The sequence below is a fragment of the Apodemus sylvaticus genome, chromosome 16 (assembly GCF_947179515.1).
Source record: "Apodemus sylvaticus chromosome 16, mApoSyl1.1, whole genome shotgun sequence".
Classification (NCBI taxonomy): domain Eukaryota; kingdom Metazoa; phylum Chordata; class Mammalia; order Rodentia; family Muridae; genus Apodemus; species Apodemus sylvaticus.
In genome coordinates, this window is record NC_067487.1 from 19,951,551 (window position 1) to 19,966,172 (window position 14,622).

Here is a 14,622-nt window from a genome sequence, read left to right on the forward strand (position 1 = left end):
TAATAATCACCTCTGTTTTTCTTCTGAATCAATATTACATTATGCAATATGAAGAAATCAATGTGACACTATGTAATATGAAAGAATCAACATTGCTCTATGTAATAAAAGGAAGAAGATATTTCTACTACATCACTATTGTTTTCCATGCCTGGGGAATAATATTGCCATAAGGAAATTCTTATGAAAATTAACCTACATTGTTTTTAACATTAGATCTTGTAAAAGTGAGTAGGAGAAACAGAAATTAAAATTGCTTATAAATTTTTCAAATGAACAAAGATTTATCCCTAAGATACTAAATTCATAATTTGTAGAATATAAAGTATAATATCATTTATCATAAAATTTTCAAGATAGAAATTATGCATTTTGTTGTTATTTTTAAGGGTTTTGAAATATGACAAATTTTAGTAGTGTAGTAGTTAATAAGAATATTAAAAATAATATCAGATGATAAATAAAAATGAATATATTTTATTTCCTAAAAGAACAAATATATAATATCCATTTAGAAATAATTCAGTAGAAAGCGTCTTTTTTAAGAAATATGATTTTAAAATTTATGTAAATAAATCTGAAACACATGTGAAGAGAATATAACAGTTTCAGGTCATTTGTGTCTAAGAGAATTATTTGAAATTGCATAGGATAAACTGCATATACTTCACAATTAAGATTCTATTTTAATTTCTAACACCACAAAGAAGATAAATGGCTGACTGATTTACAACTAAGAAAAGATTAGTATGTTTATGAAATCAAAACTATACCCATCTTTGAAGAATTGTATCTCCGTCCCGAGAGGTCAGAGTTGACTGCTCAATATGGAAACTTTTCATTGCATAACCTCAAGTGCTCACCTATTGCTTATGTCTGATCTTGGGAACAGTGAAAAATCTAACCTTATTTGCATAGCACTTCACTGTTTTTTTTTCCACAGTAAAGTTAAATCATAAAGGTTAGTTTTAAAGTATCTGCCATCTTATAAGACACTTGGAAAATAAAATATAGAAAAAAATGGTAAGATGTAAGGAAAAGTGATCTTTTTCTGTGTAAATGATAACAATCAAAATGTAATTATTGTTATATGATTCACAATTTTTATTTTCTTTTTCATAAACATGAAGCATGAAACATACATGTTCCTGATGGGAAGCACATAAACTCAACACACAAAATCATTTCAAAAAATTTTATGTGGATGTCTCCTAAAACTGAAGGACAACTCTGAAACACACGGTTTTCAAGGATTCCTACTGTTATTTATCCTCAAATATTAATGGCTGTATTCCAGCCATTAATAGGGCAGCAGAGTGAAGTGTGTGGAGACATTATCTGCATGTACAGAAGTGTACTTATTTGTTTGTGCCTGTGTCTTGACAAATCATTTCATCATCATAGAATATTTATCATTTATGAAGTAGGCAGTGAAAATCATTGATGTAGCAACCCATTTAATAATTCCTCATCTCTATTTAACACATTGCAAAAAGTATGCTAGGAGTGCTAAGGGAAAGCAAAAGTAAGTTATGATTTTGGCTTTTTAAGCATGAATCTGATACAAAACTTAAGATATTTTATAATTAGTAAACCACTCATCATGTATATCTCAAAAGTTATGATTAATTTGAACCTAGTTTATTACTGATAATTTAGAAATATTTATAAAATTGGATAACATTACTAATAGTTACATCAAAATATTACAAAATATATTGAGATTTTTGCATGAGACATTCATAATACTTAGCCTGAGAATTTACATAATGGAGGTGATTATTTTATAATGAAGATAAATCTTTTAGCAAACTTGATTGAATCTTGAAACCATCATTTCCATATAGCGATTATGGAAACTATTCCATTAGCATTTATTCCATTGATTAATAATTTATATAATTTTGATGACAACGATTTCTGAAGGAGCAAAGTAATTCGCTCAGAATTTTCTTTCCTTGATCCATCCTTTCTCAGATTGTTTTTTTTTTTTGATTGTCAAAGTTCACTCCACACTAACATGTGAATCTAAGAACACTACACTCATTGTTTTATGGATTTTTGTTTAATGAGCGATTTTTAAGTACCAAGAGGGATGACAGCATGTCTATTAGGTTGTAGGAAACAAAAAATAATGAAAGGAGGAATGTATGAGAGTCTTAAAACAAAGAATAGAGAGGGCACACACAGAGTGGAGGTTGAGTTAAATGATGAGACATAAAACACAGGAAATTGTATAAACTGTAATGGCACCAGAATTCTTTCACTTTGTAGGTGGTTCTCCACCAGATATTAATAAAAAGAATTAAGGGTATGGCATGAAAAGTATAGATATTCAGTATATAGACAACTGACTTAATAACTACTAAGATGTTATTCATTTACATGAAAAATTTACAGGGCCACAGCGAAAACTAAACGAGAATATTTGGATAATACAGGTAAATAGCTTTATTTATTCTGACATACTTTTTCCTTAAAGTATTGAGCTCTAGCTGGATGTTGTAGCAGAGTTAAAACTATGCCTTGAGAATAATGTGAATCTGATATCCATTGTGTAATCAGCCTGGCCATGTTTAATAAGCCTTTAATAGAAAACCAATGTAAGAAACCTTGCTGTCATTGGAATTCCTATGCAATTAACTCTCACAACTCAAGCTAAAAGCCTAATTGTTATATGTCTATGTATTCTTCCTGAACTAGACCTGCAATTACTTGTATGTCTTGACCCAGAATTGTCTCTGTCTCTATCTGTCTGTTGTGTATTTCTGTCTGTCTGTCTATGTCTGTCTGTCTGTCAGTGTGTGTCTGTGTGTGTGTGTGTGTAATTATAATCATTTGCTAAAAGCTTCAGAGATGTTCAAAGCAACTTTAATAAAACACATATGCCAAAAATGTCTGCACTAATTTGTAAATAATATTTCTGTGTAGCTTCAAATGTTATTCTGCATCAGTTGGGTTTCATAAAGTAACATTTTTTATTGTATAATTCTGTAAAGAATTCACTCATTTCGTTCACAAACCATGTTTATATGATATTAAGTGAATAGAGAGTAAACACAGGTTTACACACATATAGATCAAACGTATATAATAGACAGGTCACAGACAAGGTATTTTCTGCAAAATACAGACGAATCAAAACATAAGCTGAAAAGTGGAGAACTCTAATTTGAGCCCAGTTAATCCAAGAGAATATCCTTTAATATGAAACTGATACATTGTGGCACTTTCCTGAACGTTTCTATACTGCATTAATCTGTATGTTAGAAGAATGATAAGAGGGTAATAGGAAATTCAGGAGGGTGAATAAAAGTTTAGATTTCTGAAATTTTGTGAAGGGGGTTATATTGGTATTCTTGTGTGTATAGTGGTCACCTAATAAGGCATTTCTAACAAGTTTCACTTCAGCAGACAAAAAGGAAGGAAGAGTAAAGAAGAAAAACAGAAATGTAGCCACCCAAGAAATTAAATTTTCTTGCACTGCCTTCATAAAATTCATTTTTGTTGGTGTTAAATAGAAACATAGGGCACTCCCAAAGCTAACGTAGCACACATGAATTCACTTCATAAAACTATTTATGCACCCTAGACCACATTAGAATCACGACCTAAAAATTCATAGCTTCACTCCAATGCACAGTTGCTAGCCAGGATAATATGTGATTCCTTACAGATGAATAATTTTTAAAGGTTAAGAACATGATGGCAAAATCATTAATTTTGAAAGTTAACTTTGAGTTAGGACTTCAAGCTCTATTACAAAGGTGTGTCACAGAGTTAAAAGTGCAATATAGTATCATATATAGCATTTATGTAAAGGAAATGCTCATCTTTATATTTCAGTGGAAGAAGGAAGTGTCAATATACAATGTTAGCAATCTGTCATCAAACCAATACTGTTATTTTTTAACAATACTGATAAAACAATGTGAGATATAAAAATCATAGTAATTGTTTGAGTTACAGATAATTATTAAATGTAGTATTAGATTATGTTATATTTTAATTAAAGTATAAGCACATATATTAATAAATTATTAATATATTAATTAATTCATGTTGTGGCAAACACATCAAATGCTAACATTAGCTTGGTACCTACAAACAAGTTTCCTAGTGACAAACAAAAATGTAGTCCTAAATTTTCTTTTCAATAAATTTTCAGAATTTATTTAAAATGTTATAAGTATTCAAGAGACAAGGAATTTATATAGAAAGACTAAACAAGATTGCATTTTGAAAATATGGATGGATAAACAATTTGTCTGCAAACCTCAGTATAATATAGATCTTTATAAGATTTTATCATTTAAACTTTATCAGGATTGCATTCATACCTAGAGAACTAAACTAATAAATGAGGGATAGGAGGGGGAAAAAAGCCAAAAGAAACATTAAGCTTACTATTAGTCTTCAAATTCCAAGTTGCGGATCTTGATGTACAATATTAGAAGCCTCGTTTTTTTTTTTTTTTTTTTTTTGACAATTTCAATACTTCCTTCTGTTTTGAAAGTGTGTGAAGCCTCACACAAGAATCAAAGAGAGGTCTCTTGAAACTAACAACCACAACTATCACGACTACCATCACCACCACTACCACCAAAACAACAACAACAAAACAAAATGATTTCTTTCTTGATACTATGAAAAAGGTAGAAACTCTGCCTACTTGACTTTTTTTTAACTCAGTAAGAACTATCTAGAACTTGTGTTCAATTAGAGTTATTGGAAATGCATGCCCATGCTTTTAAGTGATCGATGTTAGATGATTTGCTGTAGTGCTTGGAAGACTCTTACTCCGAATTCTGAAAAGGCACACTAAGGAATTCCACTTCAGCACATTAGAGAAAGGCAATAATGCTTAACCAGTGCATATATAAGGGAAGAAAGTTCACAGAATGAAAGAATAATTTTAGAAATATTCAAAGATTACTAAGATAAGATGCTAGAGTGATCAGAAGAGCATGGGGAAGTGTAGGGACAAGGATATCAGAGTGTCATAAAGAGGTCAGCTCACAAATGGGAATGCATGAAATAGGGAGGATTATAAAGGACCACTGTGGTACCAAACTAAGAAGAGATGATAAGGAGCTTGAAGTGACAGCAAAGGTAATTAAAGAAGTCAATAGGAGAAAAATTGATAAAAATATAACATCTATCAAAGTATTAAATGAGAGAAGTAAAACATGTCCCTACCATGTATATTTCTGGAAATGAGATTTCTACAAGGAATCCATATTGTAAATTGAAAACGAGATGAAGGAAAATGATGTTTGACCTGGATTACTGAAGAAAGAATGAAAGTACAATTGTTCACTTGATGGATTAAGTAACATGCAGAAATCTTGAGAGATTCTGAGACACTTCTTGGACCTGTTAATTGAAACATCACCATGTGAGGTCGCAGGGACATAGAAAGAAGATATTTCAATGGAGAGTCTTAACTTCACAATAAAGATTTGATTCATTTTATTTTATAAACACAAAGAAATATCAGCACAAAAGTAAGAACTACAGAAATAAAGTTAGGTGATGCTATCAGTGAACTAAGGAAAAGGGACAAAGAATGGGCTGAGTTCTGAAGCTTCTACTGCAATGTTTGAGCAAAGCTGTTCCTGATCCCACTCACTTAGGTTGGTTCTTATTTAGTGATGTATAAGTGTTTGGTCTTTTGGGAGCCATTTTTCCTAAATTCTGTGCTAAATTCCCAGGCTTTCTGATCAAATGTCCCAGGTATTTCTACTCAGTACTTATTGATTCAATCTTTCCTGGATTTCTAAAATTTTTAAACATGATTTTCTCTCTCTCATCTCTAACACAATCCCTGTCATTTCTATTTCTGTTCATAATCATAGAACTGACCTGAATTAGAACATCTCATATTATTAACAACTAATAATGTCAATTCACTATAACTGCAGAAAGAACTAAATATAACTTGATTATATACCAGGCAACATACCAATGTGAGGTCAACCGTTCTGGATCTTTATGAGTTTTCATTTTTAAAGAACAAGGAGCAGCAGACCAATATTTGGAAATGTTACATGGGGAATCATAAAATAAAGCTTCCTTTCCCTTTGCAAAAGTTTTTCAGATGGTAGAAGAAGAATCAATATGCCTACTCCTATGTCTCTTCTTTAAAAGGCCTCAAGCTACTGAATTTTATTTTTAAATTTCTCATCAAAGTCTTCTCTTAAACATTCATCTTTTTGAATTATTTATTTTACTGGACACAAATAGATCTATTATCACTAATACGTTATTAGATCACCAATAGTTATTAGGTAACGTAGATTTTAAAGAGAGGTGGGAATCTAAGAACTAGATTAAGCAAATCAATACAAAGGCACCAAAGAGGAAATTACAACAATGTTAACTAACTTTCACTCTAGGAATTTAGGATCTGGGAATTGCAAAGATGAGGAGACATTGTGAAGTAAAGGACAAGCAGGGTGTCTTCAAGTTCCCTCACTAAGTCTTCCAGCCCTACAGGAATTATTCAACTCATGTTGGGTTCTCATGACTCTGCATGTTGAAATTAAAACTCTACAAAAACTGCTATTGTGTGTTTTCTATAGTTCTGGAAGAGGGGAAGGAAGCATTGTAGGAGCCAAAGGGGTCAAGGAAACCACAAGAAAACCCACAGAGTCAAATAGCACAGCCTTAGAAGAGCTGATCGTATCTGAACAAATAGTAGTAAGGAGCCGGCAAGGGTCTAACCTACGCCCTCATCATGCATGCTATGGTTGTGCAGCTTCCTATTCTTGGGGGAATCCTAACAGTGGTACTGGAGACTGTCTCTGACTAATGTTGCCTGCTTTTGAGGACCTTTCCTCCTACTGGATTGCCTTGTCCAGCCACAATATAAGGGAGGTACCTAGTCTTACTGCAACCTGATATACCATGCTTGGTTGATATCTCTGGGAGGCCTGTCCATTTCTGTTAAAGGAGGAGTGAGTGAGAGAAGAAGGTGGGGGAGAGGGACTGGGATGGGAGGAAGAAGGGGTAACTGAGGTTGGGATGCTAAATATGAGAGAAGAATAAATAAATTAAAAATGAAGTCCAAGTTTTTTTCAGTTCGAAGCTTAACTTTATTCTTTTCCCCTTCTTTTCAGTTTTTCCTTGCTTGTTTTCGTGTGTGTGTGTGTGTGTGTGTGTGTGTGTGTGTGTGTGTGTGCGTGTGTTTGACTCAGAGTAATATTAACTAACAATAACTTTCTGGTTATCTCCTTCCTTAACTGAGATTATTGCTTTAAGTTTTGATGTGGATTTGTCTCTCAGATTTTCTACTTAAATTTTTTCAATTATTTTCTGATTCTCCATTTTTTTTAATATAACTTTTAAAAAATTTTTTAAATATTTTTATTTTCTATATTCTTTGTTTACATTCCAAATGATTTCCCCTTTCCCGGATCCCCCCTCCCCATATGTCCCATAAACCTTCTTCTCTCCATCCCTTCTCCAATCACCTCCCTCCTTTTTCTCTGTCCTTATATTCCCTTCCCATGCTAGATCAATCCTTTCCAGGATCAGGACCCTCTCCATACTTCTTCATGGGAGTCATTTGCTATGCGATTTGTGCCTTGGGTATTCAGAGCTTCTGGGTTAATTAATATCCACTTATCAGAGATTGCATTCCATGTGTATTCTTTTGTGATTGGGTTACCTCACTTAGGATGATATTTTCCAGATCAAACCATTTGCCTAAAAATTTTGTGAATTCATTGTTTCTAATTGCTGAGTAGTATTCCATTGTGTAAATATACCACATTTTCTGTATCCACTCCTCCTTTGAGGGGCATCTGGGTTCTTTCCAGCTTCTGGCTATTATAAATAAGGCTGCTATGAACATAATGGAGCATGTGTCTTTATTGCATGCCGGGGAATCCTTTGGGTATATGCCCAGGAGAGGTATAGCAGGGTCCTCTGGAAGTCTCATGTCCAGTTTTCTGAGGAACCTCCAGACTGTAAAAAATCTACATAATCCACATCTTCTGTCACAAGTTGCCTTTGAGCTCCTTCATTACTCAGACTTGTCCCCTTGGACTATCCAGTGTCCCCTAGGCAGTTACATTAACTCTGCTGGTCTTCTTCCCACGTCAGTTCATTCATCCAAACATCAGTGAGATTTCAAATATGGCTATTTTCCAAATGAAATACATAAAATATCCGCAGGACTACAAATATATTTCACCTCATGTTTTCTTATCTCTGCTTATGTTTTCATCCTTTGGATGTTCATCATTCATGCTAAATTAAAATAAGAGCAGAATAAATTGTTTCCTAAATTGGTAATAATTTACACAAATTATTTAAAATCGAATTTTCTATTTGCCTGCCTGGAGTTAAGAGGTTTTCTTTTGATTTTAGTTTATTTTTGAATAGGCCAATTACAATAGTTATTATGAGCAATTTGACAGGATCTAGAGTGAACTTGGGGAAAAGACACTCTGCCTAGTAGAACACATGTGGTTTCACCGAACTCCACTGATAGTATTTCAATCATCATTGTGTGCGTCTTACATCATCATCTGAACTGTGCCCCATCTGGCCAAGGTTATTTTACTATCATGGAGGGTGGAAGCAAAATTTCATTCACCTTTTTTTCCTACAGCATGAATAATTTTGATGGACCATAAGTGCTATTTAAAAATAAAGCATGATTTAAATTTTCATAAATGATTAGTTTACCACAATTAGTTATTTATCTAATGAAAAACAATACCTGCAGTTCTGTTGTGCAGGGGTCCCCAGAAACATTACAGCTTATTGCTCATGGTGCTCTGTCCACAGGCAGAAAGTAGAAGTCTATTGCTGAGAGCATGCTGTACTTTGTAAACAAAGGCCAGGGTTTGCTGAAGTGAAACTAGTGTCATTAAATATCCCTTTGCTGATGATAGTATAGTACCAGTTTGGGAAAAGATCTCCATTAATCCTATATCCAAAAGATGGATATAAGTTTCTAAAAGAGGGAAGTAACCAATCTGTCTACAATGTTTAGGAACCACATCAGTAACCACTATGCCATCATCACCCTAAAGGTAGAGTAGTGAGATGCATATAGGGGGTAGCCAACATTCCTCTACTTAGACATAACCTTGTCTTAAGGAGATAAATCATGACTACACTGGAAACTAGCCAACTACTTCTTGGCATGTCAGTAATCGTGCAGTCACATATCTTGCAGGAGCATCTACATAGCAACACTTTAATAAAATCACATAATGTCCAACTACATTCTAAATACTTTTGCTTATGCCAAAAAATATCTGTAATTCTCACTTCTCTCAAGAAAATTTCACTTCTGAACAGACCAAGAACAGTATCATATACCTCAGTCAATTGAAGTTCAGACTGGTATTGCTGGGTCTTCAGGGAGAACTATTTCTAATTATTGAGAAACCACCAGATTGATTTCCAGAGTGATTGTATATGTTTTCAATCCTACCAGCAATGGAGACGTGTTCCCTTTCTGCACATCTTCACCAGCATATGGTGTTGCTTAATATTTGATCTTAGCCATTCTCATTGGTGTGAGGAGGGATTTCAGGGTTGTTTTGATTCACATTTCCCTTCCAACTGAGGAAGTTGAGCATTTCTTTAAGTGCTTCTTGGCCATTCAAGATTTCTCAGTTGACTATCTCTGCTTAGCTGTGCACCCCAGTTTTTAATTGGCTTATTTGGTTTGTTGGAATCTAACTTCTTGAGTTATTTATATATTTTGGATATTAGCCCTCAATTGGATGTATCGTTAGTGAAGATCGTTCTCGCTGCCAGATGCACCTTCACATACAGAGATTTGATGCAACAGAGTGTCAGGATACTCAGGGGTGTGATCCACCTTCTCAGAGGAGAAGGGGCTGAGGATGGAGTGAGGGTCTTTGTGAAGGAGAGTCCTGAAGTGCTAGCCATGTTTGATGTGAATAAATAAATTAATATAAATAAAATAAATGCAGAGTTGTTTGAACCACTTCCTATGGACACATCTAAAAAGTATTCCTACATCTAATGCTCAAGGTACATTGTGGAGTAGTGGGAGGAAATATTGTAATAGCCATTGGCAACAATAGAAGTGTCAAGCTCATTTTTAGGCAGTCATGTTGGTGAGACTTTAGGGGTATAGTCTCATCTGACATTACTAGGAGACATAATCTCTCAGCAAACTCTCTGATCCTCTGGATATTGTAATCACCAAAGTGTCAACTATTCTTGTTAAGTCAGTGTTGGTCATTTCTATAGGAAGATAATTGATAAGAAAGACAAATGATTGATAAATAATTAGATGATTGATAATAGATAACATTCAATATATAGTTAATTGATTAGTACTTTTGGAACAGATATGTAACAGGAAGTCTACTCAAAAGATTCAGTCTATAGTGACAAAGATAGAGATAAAGGATACTTTGTATAGTGTTCACTTACAGAATTTAGTATCTGTAAATATACTACACAATGTCATAAAGTTGACTTATCTCTAAGTAATATTTAAAATTATTTTCGTAATGTAGCACAATAAAATTAGATTGTTCCAAAAATTAGATTAAGAGTGTAATCAGCATGAAAGTAATAAGCATGAGAATATTTAAAAAATATATAAAAATAATATATTTGCATTAAAGAAAATATTTGATATAAAACAGAGCATTCATGGATGATAGGAAATCAGCATAAGGGATGTATAATTGAATTACATTATACATATATATCTGAGACTCTGATAGCACTGCTCTCTAGAAGTAACATGTTTGTAAGAGATATGATACTAAAATAATTAAGTTTTTCGAAAATCCAATGAATGTTGATTACCATGTATAAAAATCTTATTTAAATGCATTCTCCAGTACAAAACATGTTGGATAATAACAACAGGAACCAATGTGCATACTTTGGTAAAATGTTTAATATAGACCTTGACCTGAGAGGAAGAGACTTAGGAATCAAGAACTAAAGAATAAAATTACAAATGAATACAAAATTATAAGCACATTTTAAAATAATTATTGAGTTAAGAAATCATGAAGTATAAAGATACAACATTGAGGATTTATAGAGCTGTATAGCAATAAGATGATTGTAGGTGAAACAAGTTGCTTGTATGTGAAAGATAAGTAAAAACTGACATTTTTTAAATTGGATGGTTTGTACATCCAACAGTACCAATAAATTGGTAAATGAACCTAGCAGTGGATAATCAGCCAAAAACACAACTATTCAGTTTCTAAAAATTTATATTTAAATAACACTGAATACAAAGCAAAAGAGGGGTACTAATCCAAAATGAACAAAAGGATTTATGCACACTTTTTAGAAGAATATATAAAAATAACCATAAGTACATGAGAAAGTATTTGCCACCTTTAGTCATTAGGAAAATGTAAATTAGCATTGATCACCCCGCTAAGAGAGCTGAAATTTCACAAGAGACAGAAAATCAAGTGCTGGCAAAGCTGTGGAGAAACTGGATCGCCGTACCATGCAGATGGAGTTGTGACAAATTATAGTCATTTAAAAATATGATAATTCTTAAATTGTCACACATATAATTAGTGTGTGCAGCCAAAGCTCTAGCTTCATTTGTCAAAGAAAGAAAAAAAAACACATGCTACAGCACCATGTAATCGGTATACTGAGGAGTGAGGGAGATAGAATGAGTGGGATTGTCTACTAATGTGGAGAAGGCTTCATTTAACAAGAGGAACATGAAAGCTTTCTGCACTTAGTTTTATGACATCACATTTTGAATAGACCAAAAATAGGGCATCATAAACCTGCAAATATATTGGCTATATTTTAATATATTCTGTTACATTTTATTTTGTTTTTATCTCTTCAGTCTCTTTTTAAATTTAATTTAATAACTTTAATTTCCAGCCTTTATCCCCACCTGGTCTACCTTCTGACTCATTTTCATGCTATACTTCCTCCCCCTGCTTCTCCCCTGTCTCCAAGAGGACTCCCCACCCCACTCCACCATATCCCCACTCCACCAGACCTCCGATTCCCTGGGGCCTCAAGTCTCTTAAGGGTTAGACACACTCTGACTAAGTCCAGACCAAGCAGTCCTCTGCTGTATATGTGTTAGGGCCCTAATATTAGCTGGTATATGCAGCCTGGTTGGTGGCTCAGTGTCTGAGAAATCTCAGGGTCTGGGTTAGTTGAGAGTGCTGGTCTTCCTGTTTGGCTATCCCTCCTCCTCAGCTTCTTCCAGCTTTTTCCTAATTCAACCACAGGGGTCTCTGGCTTCTGTCAATTGGCTAGGTGTAAGTATCTGCACCTGACTCTTTCAGCTGACACTATTAACAACAGTCTGCTATATCTGCAAGCAGGAGCCTAGCATAGCCATCACCAGAGAGGCTTCACCCAGTAACTGATGGAAACAGATGCAGAGAGCAACCATCACATGAGGCAGAGCTTGGAGAATTCTGCAGAAGTGGGGGGGAAAGAGAATTGTAGGAGCCAGAAAGGTCAAGGAAACTACAACAAAACCTACAAAATCAACTAACCTGGGCCCTACAGGAAAACCCACAGAACTACCAAACAAGGAAGTCTCACGGGACACATATGTAACAGTTGTGTAGCTTAGTCTTCATGTGGAAACCTTGGCAGTGGGAGCAGGGGCTATCTCTGACTTTATTGCCTCTTTGGAACCATTTCCTCTACTGGTCTGCCATTTCTATCCTCAATAGTAAAAGTTGTGCCTAGTATTAGTGCAACTTGATATTCCAAGGTTATTTGATATCCATGGGAGGGCTCCCATTCCCCTTTCTAAAAAGAAGGGGAAGCAGAATTGATTAGGGGGAGAGGGGAAGGATTGGGAGGAAAGGAGGCAGAAGAACTGCAGGATGAATGTAAACTAAAAAACATCAACTAATTAATCAATTAGTTGATCAATTAAAAGTATGGTATCAGAATATAATCATGGTCAAAACACCATGAGACACAGATAGAATGACAATGTACAAAAAATAAAGCTGTAGGTATTCTAAGCCACATTCAGAAAAATCTAAAACCTAACCCAAACTTTATCATAAAGAATTGTATAAATCATGAGGAAGACAAAACTACTTTTATTCAACATTGGAACAAATACCTTACAGATTTTTGAGACTGCAAATGAAATTCTCAAGAGCAGTGACATTCATAGCACGAACAGAAAAAGAAGAAAGAAAACTTACTTTTTTTGAAGAAAGCATGTGATTACTTGAAATGCTAAGCAATGTGCATGCAACACACTTGAATTTCTATGTAGATAAACTTCTAATGCCAGAGTGTTCACTGACAAGAGGAGTCTAAAAAGAACTAAAATGCAAATGACCTAAATAATTTCAATTAGTGAACATTGTCAGACACATTCTTCATTAATATAAGAAAACTCTAGTAGTAGAAATGTAAACAAACAGATTAAGTAGACAGAATAGAGATTGAAAGATAGCACTTACAAGCATAAGAATTTCAGGTATTATCTAATTAAATGTAGTAAACCCATTTGTGATATCCAGAGTATAGAGTCAAGAAAACTTTCTATACTTTTTAAGTCAAATGCATACTTAGCTATATGAATTTCAGAATTGTTATGGAATAAGACCCTATAAACCTTTTGAAAAAACAATTATATTACTTTTCTTACACTTGATTTACCCAACATGTTTTGTGCCTGGTGGCAAATAATATGACTCCTAGAGAACAACCAGAGAAGATATTTTTTAAATCTCTAAACATCATGGATATCATGTATACCTGGACTTAAGTTATGTAAAGCTGACAACTTTAGGCTAAGAAGATAATGGGATTATGTCTTTCAGAACTTTGGGTAGAAATGATTTTACCCTGTACTGCATACCTTCAGGTTCCCTCTCAGTCTTTATTGCTCTCACTGCATCCTATTGCCTCCACTTTAAACAGAGAGAACCGAAAGCATCAAGTCCTATAAAGAGGCTGACAAGAAAAGAAATACCTTCAGCCACCAGCCAGTGCAACCCAAGAGCCTGGCAAGAAGCACATGAGTGAACATCAGAGAATTTCCTGCAAAATTGAGCCTGGAGATAAAAGCAGTTCCAGTGCACACCTTGATCCCTGTGTTGGGAGAAACTTGCTATGAAGGCATCCCAGCTAAGTCATGTCTGAATTTCTGTTTCTTAGAAACTAGGATAATGAACAGATATCTGCAGTTGGTGGAAGTTGTTGCCAGGTATTTGAGGATGTACCACAGACAGGGAATGGGGAGACTCCCAGGACTAACCTTAGCTTAGACTCATAGCGATGGAGATATGAAGCAATGGAACCCAAAGAGGCAACCTCCTGTAGTTAGGCAGTGCCCCCAATGGAGCAATAGAGACACCAACTCACCCAGAAAACCTTTGACTGAAAATTTTATCCTGTCTGCAAGAAATTCAGAGATAGGTTGAAGCAGAGACAGACGGAATGGCCAACCAAAAATTGGCACAAATTGAATGCCATCCAATGGGACCCTCAAGTCCTGCCTGTACCTTCTTCCCAGCAATTGGCTAATGGTTTTCTTTACTGAGAGATCAAGAACCAATTGGGGAATAGCTCCTTAACATCAGAATCACAGTTAGTCTCCATTGTGTAGATATGAGAACTATCTTCTATGAA

The 14,622-nt window shown here is 34.5% G+C and overlaps 1 protein-coding gene across 5 annotated transcripts in view; it reads right to left on the reverse strand.

Moving 5' to 3' along the window:
- Cdh18 (cadherin 18) overlaps positions 1-14,622 on the reverse strand; it is a 283,071-nt gene that overhangs the window by 230,621 nt on the left and 37,828 nt on the right. Inside the window, exons 1-2 of one of the 5 annotated variants that reach the window (XM_052159674.1) lie at positions 3,577-3,599; positions 1,739-1,748 (exon numbers count right to left, since the gene is read on the reverse strand). The exons of the other annotated variants lie outside the window; for them this stretch is intronic. Of the exons in view, the coding sequence (XP_052015634.1) occupies positions 1,739-1,748; positions 3,577-3,599 (33 nt within the window). Of the gene's footprint in view, positions 1-1,738; positions 1,749-3,576; positions 3,600-14,622 lie in introns of those variants that run through there. 5 annotated transcript variants of the gene reach the window in all.